At 25.5% G+C, this 22,573-nt stretch overlaps 2 protein-coding genes across 3 annotated transcripts in view; one reads left to right on the plus strand and one right to left on the minus strand.

Annotated features, from left to right (window-relative positions):
• LOC135926099 (bone morphogenetic protein 2-like) overlaps window positions 1-22,573 on the plus strand; it is a 75,418-nt gene that overhangs the window by 44,306 nt on the left and 8,539 nt on the right. The window lies entirely within an intron of this gene.
• Window positions 15,829-16,589, minus strand: LOC135926274 (peptidyl-prolyl cis-trans isomerase-like 3). Its single transcript, XM_065462080.1, has 6 exons — window positions 16,582-16,589; window positions 16,463-16,537; window positions 16,329-16,422; window positions 16,105-16,291; window positions 15,938-16,063; window positions 15,829-15,896 (listed from the first exon to the last, which is right to left on the minus strand). The coding sequence occupies exons 1-6, from the start codon at window positions 16,582-16,584 to the stop codon at window positions 15,863-15,865; spliced, it is 519 nt and encodes a 172-aa protein (XP_065318152.1). The 5' UTR covers window positions 16,585-16,589; the 3' UTR covers window positions 15,829-15,862.

A 22,573-nucleotide genomic window follows, 5' to 3' on the forward strand; every position in this document is an offset into this window, starting at 1 on the left:
TAAATAAAAAATTTGTTGTTTTATAATTGACATTATGAATTATAATGATATTTTTAGAATATTTATATTAATATTTATTTATCGGGTAGGTTCAGTAATTTTCTTTTAATGTGACCCCACCTGAACCTCTGGGTGGGGCTACGGACAGCGCGTACAGTTCTCTAGGGCTAGTGGGGTAGATATAGTGTTTGCAACGGTCTGGTCCGGTCTTTTTTTCTAAAACGAGACCGGACCAATGGACCGTTAAGTCAAATGAGCATTTTATTAAAAATGAATAGTTAAACTAACCTATTAATATTTCAATTATATCATCAATTCATTTTTATTATGTTATACACAAATGCCTAATCAAAAAAATATTAAAATACAAATTTATTTAATATAAATTATATCAATATGAATATGATTTACATATTTAATTAATTTTTTTGATATATATATTTGGTTATAAAATAAATTGTATATAAATAATTTAATTATCTTCTAAAAAATCAAAAATGATTCCATTTTTTATCCATGATTCAAGTGCCATGATAGATTGAACCATCTTTGGATTCATTCTATTGCGTTTTTTAGTTATTTTATCATTAGCTTTAGAAATGTTAATACAATAAAATAAAACGTTAATATAAACTAAAAATTTTCGCCGAAAGGTGTAAATAAAATCAAATTTAAAATCAAATTTATCGACTTATTCAATAATATATATATATATATACAGGTGAAGATCTGATTTTGGCTAAGAATTTTTCAAATTGGTTTTAAGATACTACTTTATTTCTACAAAATAACCATTTTGAATTTATCACCATTTGTAATTCTTCATGCCCTACTCTCGCCAACCCAAGGTCTGGCTAGGGTGAAACCTTAGTTTAGATTATATTTGATTTAAATTTTTAATGGCATTTCATTATTATAATTACAGTTTAAGCAGTTTTTTACAAATTTGTATTAAATTCCAAAATAAAAGTTTCCGCTTTCCTACCAAATCTATATTATCATTTTTATAAATAGAATATTATAGTGCTAGTTTTTTTTTGTAAAAAGAATAAGGTTTTATATATATATATAGGGTCTTTTTAACATAAGTAAATTTTATTTTAAAAGTTATATCAATCTTTTATGAAGAATCTAAATTTTTGGATTTTAGGAAAATCGGAAAAATATCAGTCTGAATTCAGATGCAATACTTTTGAAAATTAAAAAACCCTGTCAAAAATGTTTTTTATTAAATCTAATGATCAAAAGTTGGATAAATTTTTTTATTGATAAAACAATCAATTCCACTAAAGTGCATTTGCAAAATGCACTTGATGAATATTATAATATATTATTAAAAACCGAATATTAATCCATATAAGGTAAAAGTTTTTCACAAAAAATCTTTCATCCTCCGAGATCACATTTAGTTAAAATATATGAATTCGCCTTTATCAAATATAGTTAAAAAATATATTATATATACATGCATACATAATATATATATATAATGCATAATTTTAGTTGTAAATTAAATTATTATAAGAGTAAAACAAACTAATTATCAAATCTTACATTACAATATATCATAGCAGTGTCAAATAAAACTAAATTATTGTACCATTATGGTTTAGAAGATAGTGATTATCTATTTTAATAATTTATATTTAAATAATTCTATTTATAAAAATCTTTAGATTTTTTTTATACCGTTATAACTCATCATTTTGATATCCTTGCTCACTAAAATGATATTATAAAAATTGATTTCGAATTTTTAATACATAATATTATATTACCTCTTTGCCTCAAAATCAGGTCTTCTTAATAAATAAAAGATATTTATTTAACATATCCCCATTATACTCTTTAACTTTATTGTAAGTTAGAATATAGAATTATGAATCATTTAATATGGGGAAGAGGTGTATAAAAATATTTTGTGTCACTATAAATATTGTACCAATCAGAGTTGTTAAAAGATACTTTTTAAATGGATCTAGATACAGATACAGATACATAGTCTCAAAAGTTATCTAGATACAGATACAGCGTCTAAAAAGTTATCAAGATATGTTATACAATTTTTAAATGTATCTGTATACAGATACATTTTTTATTATGCTCTTATAGGTTTTCATAAACCTAAATTAATATTATATTGTGAAAATTCATGAAATGAGCTAAAAAATTTATTGACGCGATATTACATTTATCAGAATATAACTAAAATAATGATTTTAATATAATATATGATAATATATGATTAAATAATTATTAGATTTCAGTAATAAAACATTTTCAAAATTTTGATCATTTAGGCATCCTCGTTTATCTGTAAAGACATTTTTAGCAACACTAAATAGTCTTTCCACAGGGGCGCTTGAAGGAATTGTAGTGTTATATTTAATAAATAACAATTTTATATCAGGGTATTCTTTAAAAATGCTAAAATCTCTACATTCATTTTTGAAAAAATTATTTAAAATTTGTTGATTATCAAAATTTAAATCATTATTAGAAATTATATCTGCTGTAGGGTACTGAAAAAAATCTGAAATTAAATTATTTGTTTTTTTTTGGCAGGTTATTTGCTTGCAGTCAGTTGATGACTTTGATAATTCACCAGCTAATCTTTGTAATAATTGTTTTCTTTTATTAAGATTTTCTTCCATTTGCAACCATGTCCAATCAAGTTTACAAAAAGGGTGGAGCATGGTTGCTATAATATTATCATCTTCAAATAAGGTCACAATAAACCTAGAATTATTAAATATTTTTAATTTATTATATTAATTTACCTATCCTCAATCCCTTTAAGTAAGGCATCTAAGAGTAAACAGAATCTCAGGTTCATTTCTTTAAAATTCTTTAATTTGATAATAAGTTGTGAAATAGTTGCACAGTAATAAGCTGTGTACATATACTTATCTCCCTGCAAAATATCAAGGGAATTAGCTATTGGCTTCATTAGCTAATTGAAAATAATGCTATATATATAAATATTATTTATAACTTACTAAACAATATTCATGAATAAAATCACATTCATTAGGTAAAAACCTAGGTAGTTTTATTCCATCACATATCTTGTCTACTTTGTCAGATTTATCTTTAATAATTTCTGACATTAATTGTAAGGCATTATAGGTGGAGTTCCATCTAGTTATATTAGGACATATAAAATAACGACCAATATATTCCTTAATAATTCAGATGAAATAGGAGACTTATTTTGCCTATTCCATATATTTTGGCATTTAAGTAGTGTTGTGCTATATATCTAATGAAGAAAATATTACTTATTTAATTAAAATTAGTTTTACCCTCTGATATTGTTTACACTGCATGGCTCTATTGGCATCCACAGTGGCTATAAGATTCAATGTGTGACTGGCACAACATTGGTGATGAGGTAAAACTAAATGATTCTGATAATTCAGAATCCTGTGCAGTATTATAAAGATTTGATATAGAAATTGGCACAACTGCTTCATCTTCCAGATCATCAATTGATTCACTTGTATTATTTTCAATTGGCTTGAAAACTCTTTAATAAATTAAGTAATCAATCATATATTATGTTTATATTTATTTATAATAAAATAAACCTAAAACATTTTTTAAAATTTTTGGCATTATCTGTAATGGTCTTTGAAATTTTATTTTGAATGCAATAATCCTTAGCTATATCTTGTAAATTTTTTGCTATTTTATCATATGTATGACTACCAGTCATTCTTTTACAAGCCAACGCTACATTTTTACTTTCCAAACTTATTGGATTTATATAATAATTCTTTATTATAATATTAATAAATATTAATATATAATATATATATATATATATATTTATTTATTTCATAAGCTCATATGAAATAAAATAAATTTTACAGTCAAATATTTTTATTTATAATAAAAAAAGGGGTATATAAAATGTATCTGAAAAAGTATCTAAAAACAGATACAGACACCTCTAAAATAATATCTAGATACAGATACAGATATCTTTCTAAAAAATCTATCTAGATACAGATACAGATACTACATTTTTATATCTAGATACAAGTATCTAGATACTTTAACAACTCTGGTACCAATATTTAATATTAGTTTTAGAATTACGAAAGTAATTATCTAAAATATTTAAACATTATATATTTTGATATGAACATGATCATACCCAAAAAGATTTGTAAGATCCCGTTAGCATCTATATATTTATTAATATATAAGAATTTTATTTAAGGGGGGGGGGGGGGGGGTGAATTTGAAAATTTCATAGAAAATGTATTTCAAAATTTATAGAATTTCAAATAAATTTGCCACTAAATTTTAACTCTTAATTTATAATAAAAATTTTATAAGTTTAACACATATATGGTAAAAATTGCCTGAAATATAAAGGTTAGGGAAAATGTATTTACGAATATATAGGGTTGAAGTCTGCAAATTGCCCGGTCTAACTAAGGTTTCCTGGACTGGCCATTTTAAAAATACAAGGTCTAACCCGAAATATATGTTGCTAAACACCAAAATAAACAACTATTAATAATATTGTTGGCGAGTGCTTAAATTAAAAATACTATACTTTATGGATTATCACTTCTATCTAATATGAGAATTCACAAAAAAATATTACAAAATAATTTTTCCCGGCCACAAAACCTCTTGACAAAATTGTATAAAAATCACAGTTTGGATACTCAATACATTCTTCGGGAAATACATTTTCAGCATAAAAAAATTTCACATTAAAAATCCATTCTCGGTAAAGTAATTTAGAATTGACAGATTTATATATCAAATTGCCTTGAATTACACATCTCGTTATAACATATACAACATTCAGATAGTCATTATAAATCATATTTAAACAATTACTATTTCATAACATCGGTATAGTCAATTAGTTAATATTTTAGTCTCTGCCACGGAGAGCTAAACATTAGTTGGAGTCAATTAATTTAAAAATTATTATAATTCATTTTTACTATTATATAAAAAGAAAATAAAGTTAATATTGTCTTTAAAGAAAATATATTTATTTGAAATTGACCTGTCAAACATCAATCAATTGACCCAATCGTATTTGACTGTCAAATACACAATCCTGGTAATTATTTTATAATTCTATTTTTAAAAAAAATGATTGCTAATAATTATAATAATCATTGGAGATGGAACCCAAACAGGATAAAAAAGGGATAATTTTTAGTTTGCTTTAAGATGAAATTTTTAAAAAATCGAAAATTTTACCAAGTTTAAGGAACTCCCGGCCTCCTAACCCCAGGTCTTAGCTACGATTAATATTTTTATGGAAAAAAATATCATACTCAGGCGTATTTCGTTTCCCAACAAGTTACCTAGAAAATATTTTAATAACATTTATTATCTGATCTATGCGCCGTAAACAGTTATAAATTTAAAGTAAATCTAAAACCTGAGGAATCAAATTTGAGGATAGTATCTATATAAAAATGAATACATATCATTGTATTTACAACAAATCTACAAAATTATTTAAGCGAGTGTTAAAAAGCTAATATCTTTCTGTAATTCAATTCATTGTTGGTGATTTTCTTTATAGTAATCGAATATTTATATCTCAACAGCTTTATATACATCAGGGACCTGCAGCGCCATCACTAAGCCCGGCCTGGGTACCCGGGCCGGACAGTATTTTAATTTTTTTAAATTTACCCAGGCCGGGCCGAGCCTAGAAAATTTTTTAAAAAAAAAAAAATATTCTCGCCGACCCGTATATTTTAAAACTAAATATTTGATATCGCTATTATTAGCTGTAAAAAAATCAAAAATAAATAAAATATATTTTTAAAAATAATTCGGGTTAGGCCGTACCTCTGTAGGTGTCTGATATATATATATATATTTTTATTTTTAAAAAGGAGATGGGGCTACAAGTTCCTCAAAAAACATAAATAATTGTATTTCAAAATTGTAATGTGTATATTTGTTTTTAAAAAAAATTGATATTCTTTAGGTTCTGATGTATGGGATCTTATTTGGCCGCCTATATTTTTTTAAAAATTTTAAGGATTCTTTCTTTCTTTCTTTCTTTTCTTTCCTTCTTTCTTCGCTTGACATATGTCTAAGGGAAGAGATAACGTAGCAAAAAGTTGTTGATTTTTTTTGTTGTTATTAGAGTTAGGCGCACCAATTCATTTTTTTTGTTACTTATTTGAGTTAATTTTTTTATTTAAAAATAAAAATTATTGTAAAAAAATGTCCAGCATTTATTTATTTTTAATTTCCTTTCATATAAAGAAAGAAATACTTTATTTAGCCTATTGTTGTAATTGTGTAATATTATACAGATATATATATAACTTTATATAATATTCATGTCATTCAAATAATTAAATGTAAATTAGTAGATTATATATTTAATTATATATAATATCTTATGACAATAATTGAATAATGCATATACATAACTCCTTTGTTGTGTCTAAAATATATATGAAATTGAAGTTATTTTACCTATAATGGGTGTTAATTTTTGTACTAATTTTAAAAAAATTATTAAATATAGATTATAATACGCGTATTAAATTTTTTTTTGTTTTTTTGAAATAGTTTATACTTATGTTAAGTATAAGCGTAAAATTTTCATCTCCCATATCTAGTGCATTAAAATATTTTATCGATATTACACGAAAATAAATCTTTTACCTATGACGATATTAAAATTTGAACCTGATATATTTATATAATAAATTCTTCTATAGTTATTATATTTTTTTAAAAATAATATAATATATACCTTGGATGAAATAGTCCACATTACTTATGTAACCTATTAAAAAATTATATAAATCCTATATTTTCATTTTTTTTATAAACGAATCTTTAATAAATAAATAAAAAATTATAAATTTATAATGGCAATTAACATAAAATTCTATGTCAATTTTGTAAACCTTGGGTGTTGTTCATAATATCGCCACCTATAAATAAATATGTCGATTGTAGTGAGTTGTTTAACGGCACGTTTTGAGCCGAATTTTTAAAAAAAGGCTAACTCAATATTTAATCCATAAAAATTATTACGCGAGCCCGAAGATTTTTCTCATAGAAGCAACAAAGGTCTATAAATATTTTATCGAAATATCGAAGCTTAGACAATAATTTTTTCCTGACTAAAATATTAAATCAACACTAGTCGATTTGTAATAAAATTATAAATAAAGTATGTCCCAATTGAGAGTTTTGATATTGAGAATCAGACCCTAATCAAATAGAAATAAAAATTATATATGCTAAAATCTGATTATTAATCTTTATTAAATAAATAACTATGATCAAATACAAAGTGACAAACATAATCAAAATAAAAGAAAAATAAAATTAATATAAGAAAATTAATAAAATAAAAATTTAAAATCTAAGTTAAACAAAAATAATCATTTTTCCCATCATTGTTAGCGACAATGTGTTATTTTTTCAACTTTAAAACAATTTTTTAGCGCATTTTTTTAAATTTAAAAATTTGATTTTATTGGAAATGTATTCTATCATGCTTGGAATACTTACCCGAAATTCAGATAATTTTATCATGAGCTTTTGAACCTAATATAATTTATATTATTTCTTCCATAGATTTTTCAAATAAATTATTAATAACTCAAAATTTAAAGGTAAAATTATCAACAATTCATAAGATGGGTATTCTAAACATGCTGGAATTCATTTCCGGTAAAATCAGATTTTAAAATTTAAAAAAACGCACTAAAAATTTTAAAGTTGTAAAAATTACACATTGCCGGAAAAAACACATTGCCTCTAACATATATATACTTTTGTTTTTGCAAGTGGTAATATCATTTGCTAAAAATAATTATTTGAAATTATTATTTTAATCAAACAAATACAGAAGTTGAGATACCTGCATTATGATTGCAAATCATTATTTTAGCTAAATATAGATTTTAATAAATTTAATATAGGTAAAAAAAAATAGATATATCGTTATAATTTGTATAAATATATTAAATAACATTATGTATTCTACAGTATTGTGAATGATTTAATGATAAATTAAAACACATCCATCTAAAAATATTTTGTTTGCAAAAATATTTAAAGCATTATTGAAAAATCCTTTTATTCCTCCTTGTGCTATTTTAAATTATTTTTGCAAACAAAATATTTTTATATAGATGAGTTTAATCACAACACTGTACTTTGTTTAAGGGTGGTAGGGGGGGGGGGTCCATCTGATATATAACCTTTAAAAAAAGTATATGTCATATTGGGGAGAATAAAATCTATCGGAATTCACAATCTCTCAATTTTAATATGATCATATACTAAGAAGTGATTCTTAAATTTTAAAAAATCTGATACAGGGAAATGTATTTTAACACGAATAGAGTATATATCTTATAGACTTCAGGGAAGTTTTTGCCAAAATTTTTACAAAAACATTAATAGATGCTGAAAGTAAGCATTGTTATTTAAATTGAGGATATTTTTCTTTTAAATCGCTAAAAATGGAGGAAATATTATCAATATTCCCATTTTTAGGAACAAAACAATTATAAATATTTCCGCAACTTTTGGATTTTTTTTAAGAGCTCACTTTAAATATTAATTATTTACTTCCCTATCATCTGTTATAATATCCACTTAAAAAATTCAATAGGAGACATTAAGCGAAATTCTTAATTTTTAAATATTTTTTTTCTTTTCGCGATTTAGAACCTATTCTAAAAAATTTGCACAGAATTGTCTGTAATAATGTGTTGGAATACACTTCTGGTCAAATAAGATTTTTCTGGAAATATAAATCCTCTTTACCAAATTTTTAAAAATTTATTACCGTGGAATCCATATTCCAATAGGACATATAAGTTTAAAATAAATATTTGCATCAAAATATTTAAATATCATATTTGAAAATATTTGAGTAAAAAAAAATCATTAATTCTTAATACATAACCTGAAACCTATTTTTAGAATTAATATACCATTTCAAAATTTAAAAGAACCCAGAAAATAACTTGTAATGTAACTGTAATTAATAACTAGTTACATTTTTATAAATGTAACTAGTAACTGTAACTAGTTATGTTTCAAAAGTAACTTTATCAACACTAAATGGTAGTAATTTCAAAATCCTGCACCGGACCCTAGAAATTTTTTAAAAAGGGTTTTTTTTGCCCACCACGTAAAATAAAACTCTCAATTTTTTTTCCCCCAACAAAAATGGGAGAACGTAATTTTGATATATTATTTCTAAAACAATTATCAAAAAGGCAATTTTATTTTTGCTGGGTGTAAATTTCCACGATTCAATTCTTAGTAAAATTGCAAAAAAAAATTTTGCCCAAACAGATTAAGATATTCTACACAATTTGTCCTACTCTACTCCTTACATTTGCCAAAATAATATTATGTAAGCCCTCCAGATTTGGAAAATAGAGGTCCAAACTCAATGACATATATGTCATTGTCCAAACCTGGTCACCCATTTATAAGCAACTCCAGGGCTTAGATAATGTCATTTTTGTCTTAAATCTTAATCGGATAATTTCCAAAAATAGACCCGAATCATCGGGCTTTAAACGATCCTAAATATATTTACACTTTAAATTTTAGAAAAAAAAAATTTTTTCACCTCTAGGGAATAAAGTTTTACTCACCGTGTAGACGTGGTAATACATGTTGGAATAGTTTTCGGATCAAATATGAGTTTTCAAAGATAAAAAACCTATCAGTTAAATGATTTAAAATTGAGAGATTTCCTAACCCTTGCGTTCAAGTTAGACCGAATTCACGTCTAACGGAGTATACAAAATATGATATAAATATAATACTTTTACGTTCATTTTTTGTAATCTTCGCAAACGAATTTTGTCTATACTGTGAATGCAGGGTAATTACCAATGACATATATAATACCTAGACTGACAATTCATTCATTAAAAGTGTACATCATTGCAAATCTGCTGGAGACGCCATCTTGTTTATACTAATCATTATTAAAATCTTAAAAGAAAGCCTAATTTATTCCTATATCTGATGCAAACTTTATCAAAGAATTACCGGATCATCGAGATAATAGGAAAGCAAGTTATCAATTTAGTAGTAGTTTTTAACATGAGAATAATTACTATATGTGTTCCCAAAATGACGGGTCCAGCTGATTTGCGTTTAACGACGCTTAAAAATGCATTTTAATGAATGAATCGTCAGTCTAGGTATTATATATGTCATTGGGTAATACATACGGCATATACAATATTCTGAATAATTAAATCTTAACGATAAATAATTATCCCTTAAAAAAACAGGTTTAATAAGCATATAAATTTACCTGAATTTTCTTCCACGATTAATTGATTGTCCAAATAAATATCATTTTTAAGAAAAATTTAATATTTATACCTAGCTTAGTTTCCACGTCTAATAAATATACAATCAATATAAATGTTCAAAAAAGTATATTTTTAAAAAAATTATAATAGATTACCTTTAATCACACTCGAGAGTTAAGAATAGAGCTATTGCGTAAATTAAAATTGTATTCATTTCTTTAAGGAAAAAATTAGTTAGAAATTTTATTTATTAGTAAAATTATACAAAAAAGCTACTAACCTTTATTAAGAAATATAAATGTTATTAGTTGAGCTTTTAAAGGTTTTTTACCTCTCAAAGTTTTAAATTTTTTGTATTTTGTAGAATTGCAAATTATTGCTAAAGTTAAAAATCAAATTTATAATAAAAAAAATTAATTAATTTTTGATTAGCTAAGTATTAAGAAATATTAATGTTATTAGTTGAACTTTTGAAGGTTTTTTTTTAACTCTCAAAGTTTTAAATTTTTTGTATTTTGTAGAAAATTTGCAAATTAGTGCTCAAGTTAAAAAATCAAATTTATAATAAAAAAAAATAATTAATATTTGACTAGCTATGCAACATGATTAAGTTTTGTTAATATTTTACGATTAGTAAATAATAATCTTAAATAAAACTCTAAATATACCTTTATAGTACAACAAATGATTATTGAACCTTGTTGTATACCATGGACGTTCGTAAGAAGAGAGAAGAGGCGTTATTCACTTGAGTGACTCTTCTTTTTTTTATCGCACAAAATATTTGCTTTAAAAACATTTTCTTGGTAATTTCCTCTTCATTCTAGTTTTTTTTTTAAATATTCTCTTATTTTTATATTTTACAAATACATTGTTGAACTATTTCATTCTCCCGTCTGTTAGTTTTCCAAGCAGAAAAGCCACATATTTATAAAAATATAGTTTACTGGCAATAGCAATATCTAGTGTTGTTAAACTACCTAAATTTATTCCAACTGTAAATCAGCATAGCCATATTTTTAACCAAAAATATTAGAATCAATCTTCAAGATGGAGACTCAACTTAGAAGCTCCCTATTTAATTGTTTAGGCTAAAAGCTTGACCGAGCAATAGAAGAGATAGTCAAAGTTAGGTAATTTAGCAAACACTAGCAATATCTCATTCGAAATTTTATTTGTCAAGTTTTGTAATTAATTGATTTCCCATTCGCAATTGGAGACATAATCTTCAAAATTTGCAACTCCTATACATGATTCTCAAAAAAAAAAATATGAGATCGAATTTTTCAATGTATTTACCAGATCAAGCGAGAAATATCTTCGGCGGATCGCTTCCGGCAGTTAAAGCTCCTTTAAAGATCATTTTAGACCGATATTCAATATAACTAGAATGGATAAATGCGCCTGAAAACTAGCTAAATAAAAAAAAAAACTTGTCAATTAAATATTTAAACAGATCAGGATACGATAGAAGGCGATACTAATCCGAAAAAGATCTACTAATTGAATTAAAAACTCCATTAATAAATTTTACGTTAAAGGGACACTAAGAGATTAAACGATGCTTTTAGCTAAAATATATCCATCGTATTACAGATTATTTTAATCATTCCAATTACCGTGGCATCCGTAGAACGCAGAGCCTCTCATAACTCAAATTTAAAACAACTTATCTACGATTCTGTTATGACAACAAGATAGCTTTTTAATTTCTCTTTAACTTTATTAGAAAATAATGTCCCCTGCAAAATAGAAAGGCTAGGATAAATATTTTTATAATGTGCGCTTTACTCATTTGTTATTAAAATTTACTAATAGAAATATGTCTTAGGCCACAGTCATAGTTGATCCGATCCGACACGATTTAACAGCTGATAGATTTTTAAAATCGGTTTATGAGAATCAATTTTTCTTTATTAAAACAAATATTCTTAGGTTATTATCATGTATAGAATTAAAGATAGAATTAATATTATTTTTTAAAAAATTGATCTCATAAACAGATTTTTAAAATCAATCAGCTGTTAAATCGTGTCGGATCGGATCTACTATGAATGCGGCCTTAGTCCGATCCAATATGATTTAAAAAAGTACGATATTTCAGCGAAAACGTAAAAAAAACAAACTAATTTTAAGTCCCCAAGAAAAATATATAAAAAAAAATAATTTTATGTTATTCGTGAAATGAATTTTTATGAAAATAAAGCAAGAAAACAAAATAATTTTTATTGGTTAGGTCCGGATAAATTTTTTTTTGACCGAATGAGAGAAAAGTCTTTCCGGAGTTGATTTAAATCTGAATGGATTTGGAATCAATCCATAAGGGGCTCAGGAATGCATACAAAAAAATAATCATGGATTTTGAATTGATAAGATTTGGATTCTTACTTTATAAAATATTTTAATTTATCAAAGAAGAATATTTAAATCTTTTCTAAAGAAATAAATAGGAACTTACGCCTACACTATATGCTATATATCTTTAGCTGGAGCCTTGAAAATATATTTGAAACGGAAATTTATAAAGGATTCTCATTTAATTACATTTTCCAATAGATTATTTCGTGCGAAATTTCAATTTTAATTTCAAATATAAAATTATTTAGAATTATTTATTGTTAAAATTAAATCTTAGGTATGAGGGGATAAGGATGATATTAATTTAAAATTATATTTTTTTTTTAAATAAATTATTTATTTGCCAAAGAATTGTAAATTAAAATTAATCATTTTTTTTTTAAATTAAGTTATTTTTACAAATTTTTGTTTTTTTCCGGTCATGGGTTAATTTATTTGAATATTTACTGATATGATATGTTGTCAAAATGTAGTAGCAAATAATTAATTTTTTAAAAATGTAAAATAAATACAGGTGAAAAATGTAGAAATAGAATTTACGGGAAAGGATAGGGGATAAAAAAAAGGAAGTTTGGAATATGGAAGGTTATTCAATGGAATAGATGAAGCTTAGATAGTTAGAGAGGATGATGGCGGTAGCAAGTCTTTGGCGTAAGAAAAGGGATTCCGTAGGCTGATCTTTTTTTTCGCGGCTCCGTTTGCCTAATTCTTTGAAATATGATTATTTTTTCTAATAATCAGTTTTAGAATTAAATTATAAAATTTAATTTTTGGATTTATTTTTTTCTTTAATTTTGATTTTTGCATTTCCAATCTATTTTACAAAACAATGAATTGTTCGAATATGGATATACCTAAATGTTCGGAATTAAATGATAAAACATTACCCTACATCTCCTTGATAATATATCTTTACCTGACCCCTCTGGTATCTATTATAAGTGTTATCGGAAATGGAATGGGCTCTTAGTCTCACACCTGGAGTCAAATCATTTATTCAAAATATTGCGGAATAGATATGAAAGGGAGTTAATGATAGTATCTTAGTTAAAGCCTTGTATACAGTTAATATAATTAGTTGCGTATTAATGATAGGATGGCCTATACTTGATTCTTACGTATTTTAATTTGGTAAAAAAAATATGGGTAAACAGAAATTGGCAGATATATGTCATTCATTGTCATGTTTTAGTAAAGACACTTTTGATTTATAGTTTTTTTGATATCTTTGATGTTTGCTAAAGATCAATTTATAGCCATAACATATCCTTACAAATATAATAAAATTTACAACGCTAAAACAGCCAAATGTGGGTTGATAATATGCTTTGTTCATTCCATAATTTGATGCATGCCAATTGCAGCTTGGTATAAATTGACCATTGTTCATTGCGTAAAAAGAAATACCGATAATTCTTATACTCATGATACGGATATACCAGAATTTAAATCCAACAATCAGATGGGGAAAAAATATATGGAAGAGTTTTCTAATATTAAGAGCATTTGCTTCGAAAATTATCCCCTTTTTCTTGATAATAATTTTATATTTTTTTGACCATTAAGAAAAGGAGAAATATTGTCAATAATTATTTTAATAAAGAAATCGTAAGGTCGGAAAACTGTATTGTACACTCTACATTAAGGAATGTTACCAAATTGGAGATATCAAGTATTAATATATCAAGCTAATCATATTTAGTTCCTTATTCTAATTCTGAGAACCCCATCTAGAAATTAAGAGAATCTTGGAACAAATTTAACGAGGACAGAGATGAAGAAAGAAGATATCAATCTAAAATTAAAAACGAATATACTATTTATAAAACAATTCACCTGTTTTATGTTGCCCATCGCAATTTTCTACATAATCTTGGCAATCACTCAAAATATTCTAAGTTTAGATGTCTTAAACACGAGCTGGTCAATTTCTTATTTTTTAGAATTTTTATTTGTAAGCTTAACCTTTTATATTAAACTTTTATTTAACAAAAATTATAGAATATATGTATTTCTTACTATAAAACCACATATATTAAGTATTAGAATAACTTTTTTATAATAATTTTAATTTGTTTGTAGAATATCAATGTTTTTGTAGTTTTTACTATTCCTTTCTGTTTGTGTAATACTTTGATTCATGTAATTTTTATGATCCTAGATGACACTTTTATTGTCAAAACAAAAAAATAAAATATTTTAGATTAGATATCTTTTATTTATTTATTAAAAGATATTTAAATACCTTTTATTTGATACACTTATCAATTTTTTAGTGGATACTATTATTTGAGTCAAAATATATTTTACCTTTTAGTTGATACCCATCCATATCAAATTAATTTACCCCTTTCCCCTTATAAATCTTTGGCATTCATTACACTCTGCTTGACAATAATATTGGTATATTAAATGAGTCCATTTTCTTTTTAGCTTGATTATATAATTATATCTTCATTAACTTGGTTCTTAATTTTTGGGGTAATGTTAGATTTATGTTTAAAACATTGTGGTTGATTAGCAAATAGCTATATGGGAACCAATGTCATATATAATTACCCTATCTTAAAATATCTAAACTTGGCTTAAATTTTAATACTATTTAAATTAACGAATATAAATTTTTATCTGTATCTTCTGGAATGCAAAAAGATAGAGATATTTTTAAATAACTTGCACCTTGGATAAGATCTTAAAAAATTAAAAAAGATACAAATATCAATGTCCAATTGCGTTGAGATGTATATCTTGGTTCCAGGAACTAGGGCCACCCCATTATGATTAAGAAGAGGAAATGATTTTGTAAGCCCTAAGGATTCTTACTAGCCCAATTTAGAGCTTAGTATATAACTACATTTTTAAGGACTAATACCCAATGACCCTTTTTAAAGCCAACAATGGTGGGCTGAGGAAGCTAATTTTCTTGACAATAATATCATGTTAAATTTTAGCATATTTAACTGTTAAATTTTAGCATATTTAACTGTTAAATTTAAGTTTTTTTTATAAAAAATGCTTTCTTTTTTAGAGAAAAAGTAAAAATTTTGCTATGGTCATTGATACTAATCAATATTATTATTTTTATTCCAAGTGTCATTGTACCATAATTAGGAAAAAAATTTGTATACATAAAAAAAAGGGGAAGCATATGATATGGATAATCCATCACTGTAGCTTAGAGTTTAGTAAAATTCAATTTTAATAAACAAAACAACACTATAATCTTATGTATATTATTTACAATAACTTATATTTACATATTATCAGCTATAGGGTTAGAATGTATTGTAACATATTTAATATGAATATCTTGTTTTGGTCTATTTTTATCATTAACAGGTACCTTTTCTAGTAGATCTAAAACATCAAATCCATCTATAACTCTAAATATTAGATTATTTGTTTTGCCATTTTATATATTTACTTGGCAAAAACAGTATATTTCATATCAAGATGGGATTGTTTAGAATATAATATAAAAAATTGAGAGCCATTTGTATCTGGACCCTTATTAGCCATTGAGATCATTCCTCTAGAATCATGTTTTAATGTAATGTTAAGTTCATCAGGAAAGTTTTTTCCCCATATACTTTTGCCTCCTTTCCCAGTTCCTATAATATTTTTAGAGTATAAGACAATCTAAATTACCCAAAGGATCGCCCGTTTGAACCATAAAGCCTTTAATATTTCTATGGAAAATGCAGTTATTATAATAATCACTCGCACATAATGCTAAAAAATTCTTTAGGATGATTAGCATTCAAATTTAATTTAATATATACCTCACAAGTCTTTGGACAAGCATCACAAAATAATTCTATTTTTATTTCACCTAAATCAGTGTGTAAAGTTACAGACTTAAAAATAATATTTATAAAATTACGTAATAAATTAAAATTACCATGTGCTGGTAAGGATGAATGTATGTGGAAATTATTCAAATTAATATATTCATGGACAAACTTACTTAATATCGAAAAACTTAATAGAGTACATCGTCAAAAAAAAGAAATTAGAAATCAAGCTTAAAAGAATTTTGAATTTTTTTACCAGGCTTATATCATTTATAATTTGTTTAATTTTAGGATCTGCATTAATTATCATCAAGTTAAAATTTTTAGACTGAAGAAAATGAATAATTATTGATTAACTTGACAAATTATATTAAAAACTAATGTAAAATTTATTATAATATATGTTGTTATTTTAAATATAAATACAGCTTTAATTATGATATCAAAAAAATATATGAATATTCATCATACAATGTTTATAATTCATTTTCCAAAAATAAATATATCAATATTTATTTGAAAATTTTGATAAAATTAATATCAATATTTAAAAATTACATTTCTTTCATGAGATTCTTATATCTATTCAAATTTAAATTTTGTGATGTGATGTGAAATATTTATAATTTTTTTCATAGAATTGTGATAAAGAATTACTGTTGATAAAATTGACTTTTATTTTTCTAATTATTTGATATAGGTTATTATGGCATGATTCAATTTAAAATATTAATTTATATCTATTTTCATAAACCAACTGGATTATATTATATTAAAATTAATTTACGTTGCTACTTCATGTGACATTTAAATATCAGATTTCATTTTGAATAACTTTCTTTTAATGATATACTAAATAAAATTTAGAAAAGCAAAAGTATCATTTAATATCTTACACCTGTCTAACAGTGTCAATCATATGTCATTTTTAAAATTATTTGATATGTAACTATTCACAATAATACGATGGCTTATGCTAAACGCCTCTGCCGACAATAGCTAATTTATTAAATGCTATTTTTAAAAGTATTGTATTACTGCGTATGTAATGGATGAGTTTTAACCAACAAGCCCAACCACTCATTGTTTTAAAGAAAGTTAGCCCGTCCAACAACCCACCTACCCAAGGTTTTTTTTTTTAATTTATCGACCAGCTCGCCCATTTATTAAAAAAATTTGTTTAAATCTTCCGAAAATCCAGTGCTTAAAATTTATTCTAATGGCAGTTTTAGCTCTCTATTTATTTATTTTAATGCATCTTCGATCTGCTCATTTAACTCTAAAAATATTTAAAATTTACCCACTACCACCTATTGTTTAAGAGTATTTTTTAACTCTCCCGTCATCAATCTAATGTTTAAATTATTTTAGCAAGCACGTCCACATATCCTGTAGAATAGATTGGCGTAAGCGAACATGCTAAAAACTCATAAATTTTCTTTTTATTTTCCAAATAGATAATAAAAATAAAATGATACAGAAATAATAGTATTGAACAAGGGGGAAAGTTCAATTCGCCGGTTAAGTCAGAGGATTGGAATTATTAGTAATTTGTCTTTATTTGACGTATTTATCAAGAATGAAATAAAATGAATAAATTTTATTTATATTTCGGAATATTGAACAAGAATAAATACTATAGAATAAATTGTGTGATTGTATTGCATAATTAAGGAGGAATATTGAACAAGAATAAATACTATAGAATAAATTGTGTGATGTATTCAGCGTCTACATGACAGGATTTTCACTGGATGCAAACACCCTTAAAAAACCTTTGCCTACCCCCCTAAAAAATCGCAGCCTTCGGCGGCGGTGTCTCTTTATCATTATTTTTACCTATTTATTTATTGATACTCTTTTCAAAGAATTTATAAAGGATAACTTAAATTAATCTATATCTACTACCAACTATCTATATTTTGTGATTATAAATAATTTATTTTTTAGATAATAAATAATTTTTTTTAGATAATAAATAATTTATTTTTTAGATAATAAATAATTTATTTTTTAGATAATAAATAATTTATTTTTAGATAATAAATAATTTATTTTTTAGATAATAAATAATTTATTTTTAGATAATAAATTCAATTAAAACCTCCATTATTTACAATGAATTAGTTATTATGGCATTATGAGCTTGCTAAAATATCTAAACCTTTTAAATTACATTTAAAAGGATAGTTTATTTGGAAAACAATGTGTATGATTGTTTGCAATATATAGATTTGGTCGATGAATTGTATTATAATAATACTATAATAAAAGTATAATTTTTACAGCAATAATTTTTTCCTATTTCATCTCAAAATTTAATAGATAACCCCCCAAAAATTTAGCCTACCCCCAATAAAGCAGCTTACCTCCTACCCCCTCAAAAAAATAGGATGCAAAATGTTCCTACCCCTCCCGCTCATGTAGACGCTGGATGTATTGCATAATTAAGGAGGAATATTGAACAAGATGTGGTCTTTTTATTTGATAATATGTTTATACAAAAAAAACAAGTGGTCTTTTTATTTAATAATATAGTTATACAAAAGAAAACAAGTGGTATTCTAAATGAAAATATATATCAATATATATATGTTTTATCGCCTTGAGATGTATTGATATACATGTTAATTTCATTGAATAAAAAGATAATATAAGAAGTATACAATGAATTACAACAATTTAAGCGAACATGCAACATGCACCACCTCCAAAAAATATATATAAAAAAAATTAAAGTCTTGAAAACACAACATGGTACAAAAAATGGGGAAGGAAAGAACTCGTTTGGCATGCGGGAGGTAACTCTTATAATGTTAAATGAGTGGATAGGGTTAATATTTAATGTTACAATAATGGTTTCATTATTAAAATAATACCCAAACCCAATACTTACATTAAGATTAACAAGGAATTATATAAAAAATAATATATATATGTGGATAGTAGGAACTACAATTGGGAAGGGGGAATTATTGTCATTATTTCCTAATATTGGAATATAATAAACAATTATAATTGGAAAGGGGAATTATTGTCATTATTTACTTTTTTTGGAATATAATAAACAATTACATTTGGGAGGGGAATTATTGTCATTATTTCCTTATTTTGGAATAAAATAAACAATTACAATTGGGAAGAGGGAATTATTGACATTATTAACTTTTTTTTGGAATATAATAAACAATTACATTTGGGAGGGGAATTATTGTCATTATTTCCTTATTTTGGAATATAATAAACAATTACAATTAAAAGGGGGAATTATTTCCTTATTTTAGAATATAATAAACAATTACAATTGGGAAGGGGGAATTATTGTCATTATTAACAATGTAACTTATTAATCATAATTATAATAACTAGGAAAAATGGAATATGTATGATGCTTTAATATTTGTAACCAACAATATAAAAGTAAAAAAATATAATGCAATATATTCCTATTGATAATTTCTAATGTGATCAATATGAACAAAGAGAAACTTATCATCTACCTGAATTTCCCAAATGACGTTACTAATTCTCCCAACGACAATCCCCACACGCCATTCTTGATTGGAGCCCACTTTAATAAAGACAGAGTTGCCTAATGTTAATTATCTGAAATTTATTCTTTTTACATTCCTATTATCACAGTCATCGTCTTTTAAAAAACTCCATTTCCATCTTAACTCCCTTCCGAATAATCTAAAAGCAGGTGATGACTTAGTAACCGCATGTTTCGTGTTGCGATAATTTAACAACACATCTTCCAAAATGTCATCCCAGCCTCCTAATTTATATATTATATTTTTTGCTGATCGTACAGCTCTTTCAGCCATAACATTTGACGCAGGATGGTATGCAGGAGTATATATATATGTAGAATTCCCTTTTCTTTTAAAAAGTTATTAAAATCAACAGACCTAAAAGTTGGTCCATTATCTAATACCAATTCTACTGGATACCCAAATCTGGAAAAAAGATTATTTAATACCATAATGGTGGTAGTCGCATTAATGTTTTTCACCTTAATAATCTCTAACCCGCGAGAGTACCCATCAATAATTACTAATCCATAAAAAATTTTAATAGGTCCAAAAAAATCACTATAGACTTGTTACCAGGGTTTGTTAGGTTGTACACAATAATTTTGTTTAACTTTTGGGAGTTTAGGCGTATTAATCATGCACATATTACATCTAAAAATCATTTCTTTAATATCTTTATTGACTCCTGGCCACCAAAAATACCTTTCCATAGTATCTACCATCCTATTCAACCCAATATGTCCTTCATGTAACACACTAAGAAACTTTTTTCTTAACCTTTGAGGAATAATAACTTGTTCGCTCTTAAAAATACAATCATTCTTAATATTCAACAACTTACCGAATGCCTTGTAACCTTTAATCAGCGTATCATTTTCACCTTTTTCCAACACAATTTTTTTTAACTTGGATTAATTCTGAATCTAAAAAGGTTTCTCCTTTAATCAATTCTAAATTGTTAATTATTCTTACATCCTTCATATCATTATTAACATTAACAAAACAAATGATATCTTCCTTAATTAACCTTGATAATCTATCAGGAATGATTTGATCCTTACCCCTCCTATAATTAATGTCAAAATCAAAACCGGCAAAGCCCATTTCTGTGATCTTGGAGACATATTGTAAAGCTTAACAGGATCTACTCCAAACAAATTCACCAGTAATTTATGGTCCGAAAAAAATTTATACCTACTACATATTCTTTCCATTTTTTTTACTGCCAAAACAAAAGACAATCCTTCTTTTTCAATAATTGAATATCTTTTTTCAGCTCCAGCCCATGCCTTAGACATACACTCAATTGGCCTTTCTAAACCATCTTCTTCTACCTGAAATAAGACTGCATCATGCCTTTATTGGACGCATCCGATTCCTTATTTCTATCATAATGTGCAAGAATTGGTGCATTACACAATTTTTCTCTAATTTCGTAAAAACTAGTTCTTTCAATTGATTCCCCAACAAAATTTATTACCCCTTTTAAGTAAATCATATAAATTAGCTGCTAATTTAGAAAAATCTCTTATAAATCTAGAATAATAATTCATAAGACCCAACCAAGAATGTAATTCATCCTTATTCTTAGGTTCGGTCATTGTACTTATAAGATCAATTTTTTCTTTGATTGGCAGTATGCCTTTGTCACTTATTAAATAACCTAAATATTTTATACTCTCTTTGCTCACTTTTTTTTATATTTCCAATCAGCCCAAATTCCAACATTCTTTCAAACACTCTTTTCGTCCATAGTCTTCTGGAAATTAGCAGTTGATACTGTAAGCCCAAAAGGTAGTCTATTAAATGAAAAAGACCCTTGTGGGTGGAGACGGTCAGAAATTTGGAAGTTTCTTTAGATACAGGAATCTGCAGATACGCCGATGAGAAATCTATTTTTGAAAAAAACTTTCCATTACCTACTTTAGAAATTATGTCATTAATCCTTGGAAGCGGATATTCGAACCTTTCTAATTGTGGGTTTACAGTAACTCTAAAGTCAGCACAAACTCTCAACGTATTATCTTTTTTTTAACTAACACTAATGGAGTGGCCTATTTTGAAAATCTGACAGACTTAATTACTCCCTGCTGGCGTCATTGCTCTATAGTGTTTTCTAATTCTTCTTCTAACTCGAAGGGCACTCTCCTGGCTTTCACAAATTTTGGCTTAAAGTCATTTTTTTTAAATATCTATTTCCATATTTTTGACTTTTTCAATTCTATCATTAAAAACACAATCATATTTCTTAATTAGTTTGTTGATGTCACAACCTCTCTTCAAAATACCCTTTTTTAGCAAATAACGATTGAATGACATAATTTTTTTTATAAAATTTATCAGTATCTTTGAAAGGATTGTTAAAAGTTAAAAAATTTACCCTATCTCCTATCTCATTCTTATTAATAGTGTTTACATCAACGTTGAATTTGATTATGTCAAATTCTTTAATCCAGTCTTGACCACATAACGGTGATCTCTCCCCATCCAATACATACAAATTTAAATATTTAATTGTATTCAAATATTTAACCTTAATATTAGAGACCTGACCAACGACTGT

This window comes from Gordionus sp. m RMFG-2023, chromosome 3 (assembly GCF_954871325.1).
Source record: "Gordionus sp. m RMFG-2023 chromosome 3, tfGorSpeb1-WG-v2, whole genome shotgun sequence".
NCBI classification, from domain to species: domain Eukaryota; kingdom Metazoa; phylum Nematomorpha; class Gordioida; order Chordodea; family Parachordodidae; genus Gordionus; species Gordionus sp. m RMFG-2023.

Coding starts and splice junctions, on each gene's coding strand:
- LOC135926274 (XM_065462080.1), bottom strand. Junction 16,423..16,462: donor CTTGTCCAAAGACTTGTGAG/GTATATATTAAA, acceptor ATCATCCTAAAG/AATTTTTTAGCATTATGTGC. Junction 16,064..16,104: donor AAATATACTGTTTTTGCCAA/GTAAATATATAA, acceptor TCTAATATTTAG/AGTTATAGATGGATTTGATG.